This window comes from Copidosoma floridanum, unplaced genomic scaffold (assembly GCF_036245765.1).
Source record: "Copidosoma floridanum isolate Cflo_tuat_1 unplaced genomic scaffold, Cflo_Japanese_pri ptg000006l, whole genome shotgun sequence".
Classification (NCBI taxonomy): domain Eukaryota; kingdom Metazoa; phylum Arthropoda; class Insecta; order Hymenoptera; family Encyrtidae; genus Copidosoma; species Copidosoma floridanum.
The window spans coordinates 9,682,160-9,696,658 of NW_028321883.1; the positions used below are offsets into that span (position 1 = coordinate 9,682,160).

The 14,499-nt window shown below is 32.3% G+C and overlaps 1 protein-coding gene across 1 annotated transcript in view; it reads right to left on the reverse strand.

Moving 5' to 3' along the window:
• Nucleotides 1-14,499, reverse strand: part of Abl (tyrosine-protein kinase Abl) — a 451,059-nt gene that overhangs the window by 197,281 nt on the left and 239,279 nt on the right. The window contains 2 exon segments of the mRNA XM_089598684.1: nucleotides 10,236-10,407; nucleotides 10,487-10,749. Of these exon segments, the coding sequence (XP_089454810.1) occupies nucleotides 10,236-10,407; nucleotides 10,487-10,749 (435 nt within the window).

Below are 14,499 nucleotides of genomic sequence, written 5' to 3' on the forward strand. Positions count from 1 at the left end.
AAAATAAGTCATAGTTACAGGACAAAATATCCACGGTTTTCACGATTTTATAGCTATGAGCCATTTAAGTACATTGTTTTTAAGTATAATGTTAATAAAAAAAGAAAAAAATTGACGCACCAAGAACTTAATACTCACAAATAAGAGTTTTCAACATAGTTCTGTAAGTATTTCTATTGATCAATAGATATGAGAGATTTATCATCTCTTACTCTTAGACATATTATTAGTATGTATAAGGTCCATCCATTTGCATTTTGGGCAGTGTAGAAAAATAGATGAACAAGTTTTAAATTCTAAAAGAACTTTTTTTAATATAATTAGAAAGCTTATTTGAAGTAGAAAATTTATAGTCAATTTTAAAAAGTATTCTCCGCAGACAGTGGAAATGTAATGAAAGACAACGTAAATCGTGTAGGGGGCAGTAGGGGGTCGGTAAGGGGTAAGAAAAACTGTGTGAAGAGATGGCGGGGGGTAGTGAGGGGTCTTGTACGAATATTTATAGGGTTGTAATAACAGAGAAGTAAGATAAATTTTCTCTCAATTTTTCGAAGGGGTTGTGTCATATTGTAACTTTACAATATAGGAAGATGTATGTGTACTAGTGGTGCTCCACCCTTCTACGCGCTTCGAGCGCTAACCCTCACAATTATTTGTTGTTCCGGGCTTCTTCAGGTGATTACAAATATACTTACATGAAAAATGTATTTGTACAACATGAGATAGCTCTTGCTTGAAATAGGGTAGACGACCCTATTATTGAGCCTGCTTTTATTATCGAGGGTTTGAGCTATAATTACAAAAATATGGGTAAGAAATTAATGTATACGTAAAAACTGTACTTTTTTCTATAAATTTATTGGATATTGTATCTTTCGAAAGTCTTGAAATTTAAATTACTGACACTTTGATGTAATTAACAAGTCAAAAGTGAGGTGGCTTAATCAAATTACAGTATTGGTATGACCTCTTACTGAAAATCATAAGGAAATTCGTATTCTTCAATCTAATAAGAAATTCACTTTCTTGATTACATACGTCGCATAAATATTACGGCAATATCGTAGAACTTTTTACCACGCGATAACAGTTTTATTCCATATTTTTTTCCATACTTTATTTCGTATTAACAATAAAGTCGATTATAGGTGCACTACCTGTATAGTACTTCTAAAATTGACGATTTTGATTAGCAATCCACAATAACGTATCTAACTTTAATCTCTCTGTCAATGTATTTTTGATGGAAATTATTTTTGATGAAATAAATCGATGTAAGTATCTACTACCTTGGACGCAACATATAAACGGTCATAAATATGTACAGAACTTTGTATACAAACTGTTAAAGTAAGTAAACATCAGCTCCAATGAGCTTGATGATAGGGACTCAATAATAAGTACATTGACAGTTTTGGGGCTTGATGATAGAGACTCAATAATAATTACATTGACGGTTTTGGGGCTTGATAATAAAACCAAATAAAAAGTTTTTCATTTAATCGATAGAAAATATTTCTCATTAATTTTTTAATTCAGAAAAATGTACAGGTGCAGTAAATTAGGTAAACTATGAATATTTATATAAATCACAGTATAAAAATTCAGTATAATTTTAAAATTACATGAGTTTCCTGGAAAATTTCTTTTGACTGTCAATAATAGGATTATGTACCCCTCCATGCAATAATATGAAACTGTTTGCATGTACCTCTCATTTTAATAACTTTTCCAGATCCTGAAATTCGTTCCATGATAAAATAAGAAGCATTCTTCGGTCCCATTTTCCTCCCACATTTAATGATATGCTTGGTATAAAGAATTTTTTCCCCCTTGATACAATTCCGATAGGAATTAGATAACTGTGTTCAAATAAATCTACTGCTTCAAGCTTTATACACATGTTTTTTATTTCTTAACTTTCAAAAGAGAATACTACTTTAATTTCATTACACTCTACGTGAAATACAAATAATAACAGAACTTCCTAATAAATATGTATACATCTAACAGCACAATAAATATTATTTGAATTACTTGGCTGGTTCTTTAAGTTTATCTCCTTAATATGAAAATACTTCCTCATTATTCACTTTACCGCCCTAGGTGTGTAAATAGTTGTTACCATCCGGGGCATTATTTTATTAATTATCGTATATTAAAATAATCATTTTTCTTAATTGTTAAATTGTTAAAAGTGGCCTTTGGGGGTGGGCAACTTTGAACAAGCGGGGTGTAGTTGGAAGAGATTGGAGTTACTCTCAAGTGTCACAAGCCTTCCCTTTAGGTTAAACAACGATGGTGGTACTATGTCCAATGTTGTTGGCGTAGTGGTTTCGTTTTATTCCTCGGAATCCAACTCATCGTAGAGATGTGGCGTTTGAGCAGTGATGCGTAGAGGCCTCGATGGGTTGGTCGCCAGGTTGACCGGTGGGCGTTTGTTGTTGTTATTTTTTTTTTTTTCGAGAGGAAAGAAAAAAAAAGGGTGTAGACAAGTGTTTTGTATTGGTACAGTGATTTTTATTGAATATGTACTTTAAGTAATTGAGTGGCTTAAGAGGTATGCATTACACATATTTGCATAACTCAGATCGATGTCTATCAGTCGTCACACAGTCCTTCTTATATACTTTACGTCACTTTCTTACTTGCGATTTTAGTCACCACCTGGCGAGCGATAGGTGGTACTATCAAGTACTAGTTGGAAGTCAGTGCTGCGCGCGAAATTTCAAAATTCAAATTTATGTAGAAACGATCTAATTTAAGAAAAATAATTATTTTAATATACGATAATTAATAAAATAATGCCCCGGATGGTAACATAGTCTTTTAGTTATATAAATGTCTTATTTATTAACTATTCGTATGTATAAAGTCCATTTATTTGCGTTCTGGGCGGTGTGGAAGTATGTTTGAAAATATGTATTTAAAAGTTTATATTCAAGTTTGTATGAGGTCGGTGGAGTGTTTTGATACAAAATAATTTAAGTGAGAATAACGGAAACAACGTCTACATACGTTCACCAGGTTATTAATATACATAATACCAGCAAATAATCTCCATGAACATATTTGCATATGTGTATGAGTTTTTTTTAAAGTTCATATCTCATCGTAGTTTGCTAATAAATTAAATTTTAAAACTTAACAATGTGTATACGTATATATAATTGGGTAGATGTAAGGGTCCATACTGGCCAGTAAGTTTTTAGTTAAATGCCACAAAAATGGTGTGGGGGACTATGTGAGGGGGTCAAGAAAAAATCTGCGGGAGTGGTGGTAGTATGTAACAGGCTTTTGTAGGGTTGTGTGGATCTAGATACACAGGGAGCTAAGCTAGAATAAGCGAAAAAATGATGAAATTCTAAGTTGTTTTGTTGGGGGAAGTGGGAGGTCAACTATGGTCGGTGGGGAGTTGTGGATAGGCTGTGGGGGTGTGCATGGAATGTCCCACACAAGCAACTATGTCATATAGAAAGATATATATTTATATATATAAGATATTCTTTGTGAACAAATGACCCCCCCTTCTCCAAAATTGGTTTGATTCATTGAGGTCCTGTAGGTAGTCAAGTGAAAAGTCTGAGCATATAGTTTTCAATGCCGAGTGGATAATATATTGAGCCAACGTTCCTGATCCAATATGGCTGCCTGAACCACGTGACCTACAGATTTTCTTCAATAAAACTACTATAAATCTCGTGCCATAGACCCTGCAGGGGTAAAAAAGGCTTAAATTCAAAGTCTTGAGCTCCTTTATCAAAATAAGTATGATAAGGTTTTTTTGTTTGCTATGAAATCCGAAATGGCGGCAATAACACGTGACCAACAGCTTTTTCCAAGAAAACTACTATAAACCTCGCAGGATAAGCCTTACAGAGGTCAAAGATCGCTTTAATCAAAAGTTTTGAGCTCTTCTATCAAATGCTGTATAAAAAAAATTTTTGACTGCTATAAAACCCAAAATGGTGGCAATAACACGTGACCAACAGCTTTTTTCAAGAAAACTACTATAAATCTTGCAGCATAAACCCTACAGGGGTCTAAAAAGGCTTAAATAAAAAGTCTTGAGCTCTCCGATTAAAAGATGTATAAAAGAAATTGTTTGTCTGCTGTAAAATCCAAAATGACCGTAAAAACACGTGACCTTCAGATTGTTTTCAATAAAACTTCTATAAGTCTCGCGGCATAAGCCCTACAGCTGTCTAAAAAGACTTTCATTAAAAGTCATCAGCTCTTCTATCAAAAAAAGTATAAAGAAAATGTTTCGTCTGCTATAAAATTTAAAATGGCGACCTACAGATTTTTTACAATAAAGCTCCTATTAGTCTTGCGGCATGAACCCTACAGGGGTTTACAAATGCTTGAATAAAAGATCTTGAGCATATCTATAAAACATCGTATAGAAAATTTTTTTGTCTAATACGAAATCTAAAATGATGCCAAAACACGTGACTTACATCTTTTTTTCAGTGAACTGTAAATCTTGGGGCATGAACCCCACAGGGGTTTACAAAAAATTTCAAAAAACCATGCTTTTATTGTTTAACAAAACAAATTGATTATTTAAAGATATTCGGATGCACGTGAAATTACCGAACTACTGTATAAATAAAATAGTATTCCTTAAAATTTACTAATTATAATCCACAAACTGTTCCTAATTTCATGATTCAAAACATAAGTTCTGTTTTTTACGATCATAAAAATATCTGAAAACAGTCATTGGGTTGGTCAAGGAATTTCAAGTATAACTTGTTTTTGGCTACGATTTTCTTCGAAAGACTATTATATAATACTTTTTATTTTAAATAATATTGTATATCTCTCTCCTACTACTATATATCCTAATAAACCTTGAAAAAATGATTGTTGGAATGCGTTTTGTACCAAAAATACTAGTATAACGTGGTTAATGCTACTTTTTATTCAAGCCTTTTTGCACCACTGTAGGGTTTATGCTGCGAGGTTTATAGTAGTTTTCTTGAAAAAAAGCTGGAGATCACGTGTTATTGCCGCCTTTTTGAGTTTTATAGCAGACAAAAAATTTTTTTCGTGATTATTTTTATAGAAGAGCTCAAGACTTTCTATTACAACCTTTTTTACCCCTGAAGGGTCCATGCCACGAGATTTATAGTACTTTTATTGAAGAAAATCTGTAGGTCACGTGGTTCAGGCAGCCATATTTTATTAGGAATGTTGACTCAATGTATATGCCAATCGGTATTAAAAACTAGATGCTCAGACCTTTTTTTTGACTACCTATAGAATTTAAATAAATTAAATAAATTTTGAAGAAGAGGGGGTCATTCGTTCAGAAAGAATACCTCATATATATAATAGTTTATATTAACTTCCACTGTATATACCTAATAAGGAGTGTATGTATCTCCCTATATTATACAGTTGTGTAAGTGGAATCTTACGCACATCTCCTTTATAAGCCCCTACAAACCCCTACTCAAAGACTGTCATGTAATTAGGAATCTAAAGAATGTAATTGTACTTCACGAAGCGTTTAGTTATCGACTTCTAAGGTTATGAGTTGTAATACAGCTGCTATGTATATAATAAAATATAAGTGCAAAGTAAAAGTTAAATCATACTTTGATACGTTATAATCTCGATTTTAATACGATTTTATAAAAGCCCGTAACGGCCTCATAACTTCATTTGTTAAGACCTCATAGCGCTAAAGAATCTAGAATATCACTGCTAGATATTAGACGACTGACTCGGAAGGGGATACACTAAAATAAAGATGTTTTTTGTATAATACAAATTTAAGGGTAAAGTTTAATTTTCGTTCACTGTGTAACAATATGAATTTTTAGGCGGAATTATAAGAGCCCGAAAGCTCTTTTTTTTCAAGACCCTGTAACACTATTTATGAATATTTTTATATTTGTAAGAAAGTAGTTTATAAATATTCGTCTCACTACCTTTACATACTCATTTTTACCGTCATTAGATTAGTATACGTCAAACTTCTAGTAACGACGTAACTGACAAAACAGCTGTCAGCTGTACACTTAAAATTAAAGTATTGCGGAAGATAACAAAAGTTATTTTGTTTTATTATTAATAATTTTGTTTTTTAATATCTTGTGTATTAACAATGTTGCACGGGCATTCAAGCAAAAATTCAGTGAATATTATCTTTGTTTCATGTTGGATTATCGACTGAGATAGTGATTTGTAGTTATATAAATGGTTAGTACATGATAAAAATGAAACAAAGAATTCGAATTTTTATGTAAGTACAGCACAGTTATCACAGTTATAATAGGATTTAATAAAAACCCGTAAAGCTCCAATTTTTCTTAAATAAAATAAGCAAATCGTCGCAAAAATTTTTCTCGTACAGATTTATCAGGGCCCAAAAAGTTTTAAGTATTTTTGTCATGGTTAACACGAAAAAAAAAAATTCAAACTCACTTTGTGTATTTGTCCATTCCAGCCATTAAAATATGCAGGTTTTTGTAGAATGACCTAGACATACCATTTTGTTCAAACATTACTTCTGTAAGCTTAGAATTTTGAAAAGTGATAAAGATTCCAAGTTTTTCTCATTTATTTCAACATCATTTATGTTCCTTTGTTGTATTGGTAGCAATGTCGTTATATGAATGCTACAAGGGTAAAATTATTGCAGCAACATAATAAGGCAACCAAAGCCGGAAAATCACTAGAATTCCTTCAAGTTTCACACAAAAACATCCTTAATAATTCAGCTTTTCGTATCAATCAAGCCTTCTTACACATACCTGTATACATTGGCCAAAATGCACCACCTGGAGATTCTTTGTAAGACATTGAAAACTGAAGGTTTCCCACTTTGCTCAAGAACTTTCTATTGAAAATTTGTGATTTTAAGACTAAAGGGCAAAGCAAGAAGTTGTCTAAATGGATATACATTTGGCCTCGAGATTACAGATTTTGGACTCGAGAAAAAGTGTGATGGAAGTGAATTTTGCTTGATTCTCCCCTCTTCGCCTCGTCCTCCAGTCCCCTTTACTTCACATAACGCCACGACACCACACATTTCAAATTTTATGAATTTTATGAATTTTATGTCTTTCTTCATCTAAGCAATTCTTAAAAAAAAAATAAATAGATAAACTAGGTGTGGGTCTCAGGGCCCACGAAAGACATGAAACATTACAGAATATGTTATTGAACTCGGTTGTATTTGATTGTCTATGATAGAAATAGTAGTTTTCGTTTGATAAGTGCCATTGTCTTCAAAGCTATTTTGGGACCCGAGGGACCTGTGAGTGTTACTTTTGAATTACCAAATTTTTGGCTTTTCGTAATGATTAAAACAAATTATATACATTTATTCAATTATTTTACTTGCTAAAACTCTGTTTTCGTGTTTTTAAAAATAGTTATTAAATTTATTTATAACATTTCTAAACACGTAAAAAGTAAAAAATTTTTGGAACATTAGCTAATTTACAGATGAAGACTACATTTTTGTAAAAGAGAGAAATTCTTTTTTCGCAAATTTACTGTGCATACATTTTGGATCGACTTCCAATAATGAACGCCTGTTTAGACTTGTAGATAGCCACATTTTTACTCGAGTTGTAGAGATTTCCGCTTTTTCCTACATAATGATAATGTAGTTGTAGATACTTTTTTAAATCAATAAATAAGTTATATTTTATAAGAAACGGCGTTGGCTCAGTGGTAAGCGATTTTGTAACTGATCCAATGCTGTTCTAGGGGTCGTGGATTCAGCTCCCAGTGAGTGCAGATTTTTTCAAAAATTGTTTTTATCGGGAAAAGTTCCTATGTAACCCCAGCTGTTTCGGAGTGGGGTTTTCTGTGAAATTTTTCTTTAGAGTCATTCCAGGGTTTTTTTCCTTGCCCCACAGATCTTCGTGACTGCGTAAAAGCGAAACAGTGTTAGGGCTATAAGTTGGGATTAGCGGATCCGATGCGCCAGGCAGGGATCACCGGCCTTATCGGTGAGAAGTGGTACCTGAAACATGGGGTTTCTCCAGGCATGCTAACTAGCCTGGATTTAATGCTTCGGGAAAGAGCGCTGACTTAACCAGCGAGAAGTAGAAGTCCTGAAATATGGAGTCCTCTCCGGGGAAAGGCTTCACAGTAGCGAGTGGAGCCAATGCACCATCGGTGCAAAGAGTGTCAGCTTAACTGGCAAGGTGTTTCACCGGAGACACTCACACTGTGCCCATGGATTCAGGTATGATATCAGCAAAAAGGGATGAAAAAGGGTGCAGCTGTACACCCCTACACGTAAATGGTGAGTGGGTGACCCCGGTGGCTAGGCCAGTAGGCTATAGCGGTAACCAACCAATTCGGATTCGATTCTCGGAGTCCGTAAAATTTGAATTTTTTTTTACCCATATATAATATATAATATATGTATGTACGTATGTACGTATGTACTTATATGTGCAATACATGTATGTTTTTTTTTAGCATATACTCTTCTATATAGCTATATATGCTGGTAGTACACGTTACAAACGAGAGAGAGGCGGCAGTAAACGCGTGGAGAAAGAAATAGAGAGCCGAGCCGATCAGAGTTAAACCGGAGATCGTGCCATTGCAAGGGTCGCTTCATCGCGTCCGTCAAACCCTCAAGCGCGCCAATAGATGTTCCACATAAAAAAAAACAGTTTCCAAATCGATTCGAATCTCCAGTCTCCAGCATACTAGCCTAGACCCTCATCTACTCTGCTATGAGCAGTCCCGATATAAGAAATTCAAATACTTTTTCTTATTTGTGATTTTATAACTTATTTTCAGTGTTAATTTTTAATTATTGTTCATAAAATAATTTGATCTCATTACAAATTACATTAAAAAATCAATCATTTATTTCCGACACGCCAGAATGCATGGAGCTTTATAGGAAAATTTTTTAATAATTTAAAAAAAAGGTTATTAAGAGTGAATTGACCAAATTAGTAAGTGATTTGAGTGTGTATTATCTTAGTGTACAGTTATAAATTTTGTTTTGTGTTATTACGTGTACTACAAGATTGGAAAAAATAAAAACATGGATTGCGACTGTGATAACACAGCATATTTAAGTGCATTTACATGCTTATACTTGTGTACAGCTTAAAGGACATAAGTAATCCACGGAAATGTAATACAAATGTGTAAAAGTTAACCTAACCTGTCATTAGTATTTACTTTTATTGAACACTGTGATGTGAGAAATAGATAAATGTAAGCAGTACTTGTATTTATTGAGCTCCACACAAGTGCAATCATGTATATGCACTAATGTGTACTGTGTTATCACAGTCACAATTTATGTTTTTATTGTTTCCAATCTTGTAGTGCACATGACGACACCAAACTAAATTTATTACTGTACACTGACATAATATGCACTCAAATCACTGATTCATTTGGTCAATTCACTGATAATATTCTTTTTTTAAATTTATTTAAAAAATTTTCTCTTACTCGACTTCAAATTATTTTTTACTTCAACAAATTTCAATTCCAACTATTAGGAATATTCTATGTTATGCTAGTACACATCTTAATATTTTTTGTAAACAGAGAGCCGATGTAGGCTTTTGGATGGTACTGATACATCACTTTTCAAAATATTCAAACCTGCCTTTAATAAAACACAAATATAACAATATAATTTTTTTGGCTTTGCTTACAGCTTTTATCTGGACAGAACATATTAATGTAAAGGTACTAAACCTTTCTTAAACGTAATGTTAAAATTTGTTTACAATGTGTAACGACTAATCCCTTTATCATGACATAGTAGCCACCGAAAGACAAATATATTTAAATAACGTATTGTAGACATAAGTGCCACACCTACTAATCGTTGAAGTTAACACCTTATGCAATTAGTAGTTGATTTAAAAACAGTTTAATATTTACGATAGAAAATTGTGTATTCGCTAACAATTATGTTCTCTTGTATATAAAGATATTCAAAATTGTTAAATATACGTTTGCTGAAAATGTTCAGTTCAAAAGAGTGACTCTTTCATCTTGATTTACATTTAACTATTTTTATTTGTGGGAATACAGACAGTAACAAAGTTAAATCGAAAAAAGTTGCAGTCGATTCATGAGCAGCTCTGGTAGTAATTGTAAGTAAAATATTTTGAATTTGTTAAAAAATTCAAGTAATTTTATATATTAACTAATTCAAAAAATTAAGATCAAAATAATTTGAAGCAATCTACAGAATGGGAAAATTTTCCAATACAAACTTTAGTTGAAAATTTGTTGTAAGCTAATCCTTCAGGAGCTGTCCATTTGATTGGAAATTTTGCACCTGCATGAGCAGTGTAAGTGTCATCTCTCATTAGTCTGGCTAAACCGAAATCAGCAACCTTTACCAAATGACTTTCTCCAACGAGGCAGTTTCGAGCAGCTAAGTCCCTTTAAAAAATTTTTAGTACATTCTTTAATGTGCTACAAATATCAATGAAATACAAAATTTTTTAAGAATGATGCCTACCTGTGAATGAAATTTCGGCTTTCGAGATAGCTCATTCCACTGGCAATTTGTGTTGCCATGTGCATTAAAACTACAGCATTTATTTGATGCTTATTTTCATTACGTAAATAATCGAGTAAATTTCCTTTGCTCATGAATTCAGTTATAATATAAAAGGGCGGTTCTCTCGTACACACGCCTATAAGTTGAACTAAATTTCTGTGCTTCATTTCTTTCATGATTGCTGCTTCTTCTAAAAAATCTTTAAGTGCCATGGTATCCTCCTAAATAAACAAAAAAAAAAAAACAAATAAGTAAATCGTTAAAAAGAGATTATTAGTCGACAAACTCGATAATAGACAAGCCAAGTTGGTCAAAGGTTCGATAAAAGGTCAAAAGCTTTCGCATACAGTTAAATAAAATAACATTAAAATACGTGTTAATCATGAAACCCCTAGTAACAAGGAAGTACTAATGGTATTTATAATAAATCGAAAGATTAATAAAAACTTCAGTTAACTTCAAGTATGATAACGGAATAACATTAAAACTTAATTCTGTCATTTAAATAACACTTTTTGCTCCGGCACCTTGTGAACTGATAATGCCTTACATGCAAGATATAGTTTTTTGCATAAATTTAGCCACTTGTTTATGAACTGTTGCGTAGGATTCTTTAGTCTTGGGGGACGCACGAAGTAAATAGTCGAGGAACTAGTATCAACGTCTTTATTTATGCCAAAATGAGAGAAGAGCACGTCGCGTGTGTACGACCTTCGTCCTTGCCGTTCCAGCCAGAGAGCTCCCTTCAGCATCCTATCTACTCAAGCCTCCGCTCTCTCCCACTATAATCATCTGTAGTAGGCCCCAAAAAGAGAGGGCACACATACGTGTAGCTGTGATATCGTACGTGACAGTACATTAACTTAATGTCTTTTTGATTAATTATTGTTCGAAAATTTACTTCTTCATTCTTAATATTTTTAAATTTTCAATATAAATTATTAGAATCATACAATATTCATTATTTTCACACGGCTTATGAAACAGATGGATTAGTTTCATATTTGCAAATAATTTTCACATATTTTTTTTAAATATTTGTACAGTTTATTAACCATGAAAATTTTTTTTGGAACCAGTTTTACACTATTCCTCATTATAAAGTTTATAGTGTGATAACATTTTTAAATATATTATTACTATATAAATTTTTAAAACAATGTAAAAACATGTTTTATACATGTTAAAACTTCATTTAATGTGAAAATTTTTAACATTTTGATGAAATGTGTTATAAAAATGGCCCACACGTTTAACTATATAATATAGGAAGACATAATGTTCAAACTATCTCATTTTATCGGTACTATGGTGCTTTTATCATTTTTCCCCTTTGGAAATTTAGAATAAAGTATTGGTTGTATGGAAAATTACTCAAATAAGAACAAAAACTAACTATGTAATATCATTATATATATACAGACTGTCTTTCAGACGAAACACAATAAATTTTGATCCATTATTGTTTGAAGGTTAACACAACAATTTTTTATTTATTCTTATCTTTATTAAATATAACCATTTGAATTATTTGAGATACAAACAAAAAAATTTAAGAATTAAATATTAGCAAGGTTTATAAGACGTATTTTTTATTCACAGCACATGCAACATCCTTAAAAATTTTGAGACAAGGAAAAAATTGTAACTATTTTTATACTTCCATCTACATACATCAGAAGTCTAAAATTTCTGCAGAAGCAATTTTAAGATGCAAAGTCTATAATGAAAAATTGTGGTAGATCACATTTATTTATAACTGCAACATGTTACCCTAAATAAAAAGATTTAAGTTAATTTTATAAAAATTTCCTAAATATACGAGAACAAACGACTTTTCGAACATTACTGTTAGGCTATTTCAATTTAAACTAATGTTAGTTTTGGATGACATTGTGACATCCCATGTCATATACTTAATATTTATTACTTCAAAACACAGAGTTTCGTTTTTAAATTATAAAAAGCAAAAGCTCAGCGATCTCGAACCATCAAGCGGTATACCTGATTCTGCAATCGCGTGACATGTAACTTACTTCTTTTGAAACAAGTTACCGTCGTAAAACTCGTACTACGCGTGCAACCTTAAACAATCATATGAAACGCTCATCTTACAACATCAATTCGCATCAGTACACCAAATAATGTGATTAATCAACAATTTTTACATTCTTTACTGCGAATGAACACAAAAAAATCATATACAATTTCATTAGCAACTTGTACTTAATGTAAAATCCGAGAGAAACCAGCACACAACGTAGCGTTACTTGATTCAGGCTAGTTGCCTGGCCATTGGAATTTACTCTAACCGGCACACAACTTAGCGTTGTTTTCTTTAAAACATTTTTTTTTTTTTATCAAAATTTTTACTTCCACCAACTGCGGCCCCCCGTCTCGGCTTTGCCCGAGACTTACTTAATAGGACACCGTAGTGTGTTAACATGTAATGTGAAACGTTTTCAGTTAGAAATTTTACATTTACTCTTGACACTTCTCAGACCAAAAATCTTCTTACTAAAAAAATAATTGTAGGGAATCCATACAGTTTATTTAGTGAAATAATAAGCTGTGAAAATTAAAAAATATATAATTATGCTAAAAAGTACCGTGAGTTCCTTATGCCATAAAATAATCGTTGGCCATAATAGGCCGTTGATTTGCAGTTTCTCCCGTACAACTTACGAAAAAGGCTATTTTTTAAAGTTGTTAAGATATAAAAATCCAAAAAATTTATATTGAAAAAAAAATTTTTTTTTCTCTTATCTCACAACTTTTTTACATTTTTTAATCGCCACAAAAATACAAATACATTTTCTACTTCTTTAAAAATCTGTAAGATTTAAGAGATTCTGTAAGGGTACAACGAAAAGCTAAATACCTCGTAATGAATTGTATATTTGTCGATTTTGACGCTGCTGTTCTAATCTCCAACTTTGAGCTTATTTATTCCTATTGCTATTAACTTTTTCAATATAAAAACTGTACTAAAACCGTCTAGGAAGTGTCAAGAATCGGTATGCAAAATTTAGCATAATTGATTCAGTAGTTTTCGCGGTTAGCGATTACAACGGTTTTAGCGGCTTTGCTTTATATATTAGTAAGATAACGTTATGTTAGTAAATGAAAGATTTTAATTTTTCTTATAAACTAAATATTAGTTAGGTTATTGATAAATAAGATGTTTAAAATATATCTATAATAATGCGCATACAAATGCTTATAATTTCGCAGATTACAATTTATTATGAAATTTAAAAAGCCTCCTCGAATAAGAATATTTATTAAATTTTTAGGAGTTAAGTCTAACTGTGTACATGTATCGGTGAGGTAAGTTAATTACTGAACCACGAATAATTGGTTAGCTTTTAATTTATTAATAATTGGAATGGTTTGAGCAGTTGAGGCGCTTAGAATTGTGGCTTATGTAATGGTTGGAGAGGATGGGGTATTTCCTTGGTTTTTTAATGATCCCTGCCCTGGTACCATGGGAGTGTATATAATTGGTGGGTAGTATTGGATCTATTCTTGCATCGTTAATCTTTCTTGTTGAATTGATGTTGGATTCTGATGAGGATTTTGTGAAGATTGGGATTCTTCATCCTCTCGGAGAAATTGAGTTTCATTTCCAGGTCTGCGACGGTTATTATTAGTTCTTTCACCGAGAAAAAGTAGCAAATTTGTTAAGCTATTTCATGTAGCTCCGAGCATTCGTACAGACCATCCATAAGTTTGATATAGTAGATAACTATTTATCATCGCTTCTGCTAACGTTTTCACAAATTGAAATAGGATGTATAATGCTACGAAACCGGCACTTGCATTTCCGAAATCAGTTAATCCATCCCAGATTCGCTTCCATGTCGAATTGGCTAGCTTCCTGAGAGATTCTTTGTTTAATAGTTTAAATATAGAGCTTTTTTGTGACTCGATGATTGGCCATGCATATAATGAGCTAGGTCGTTGAGGAG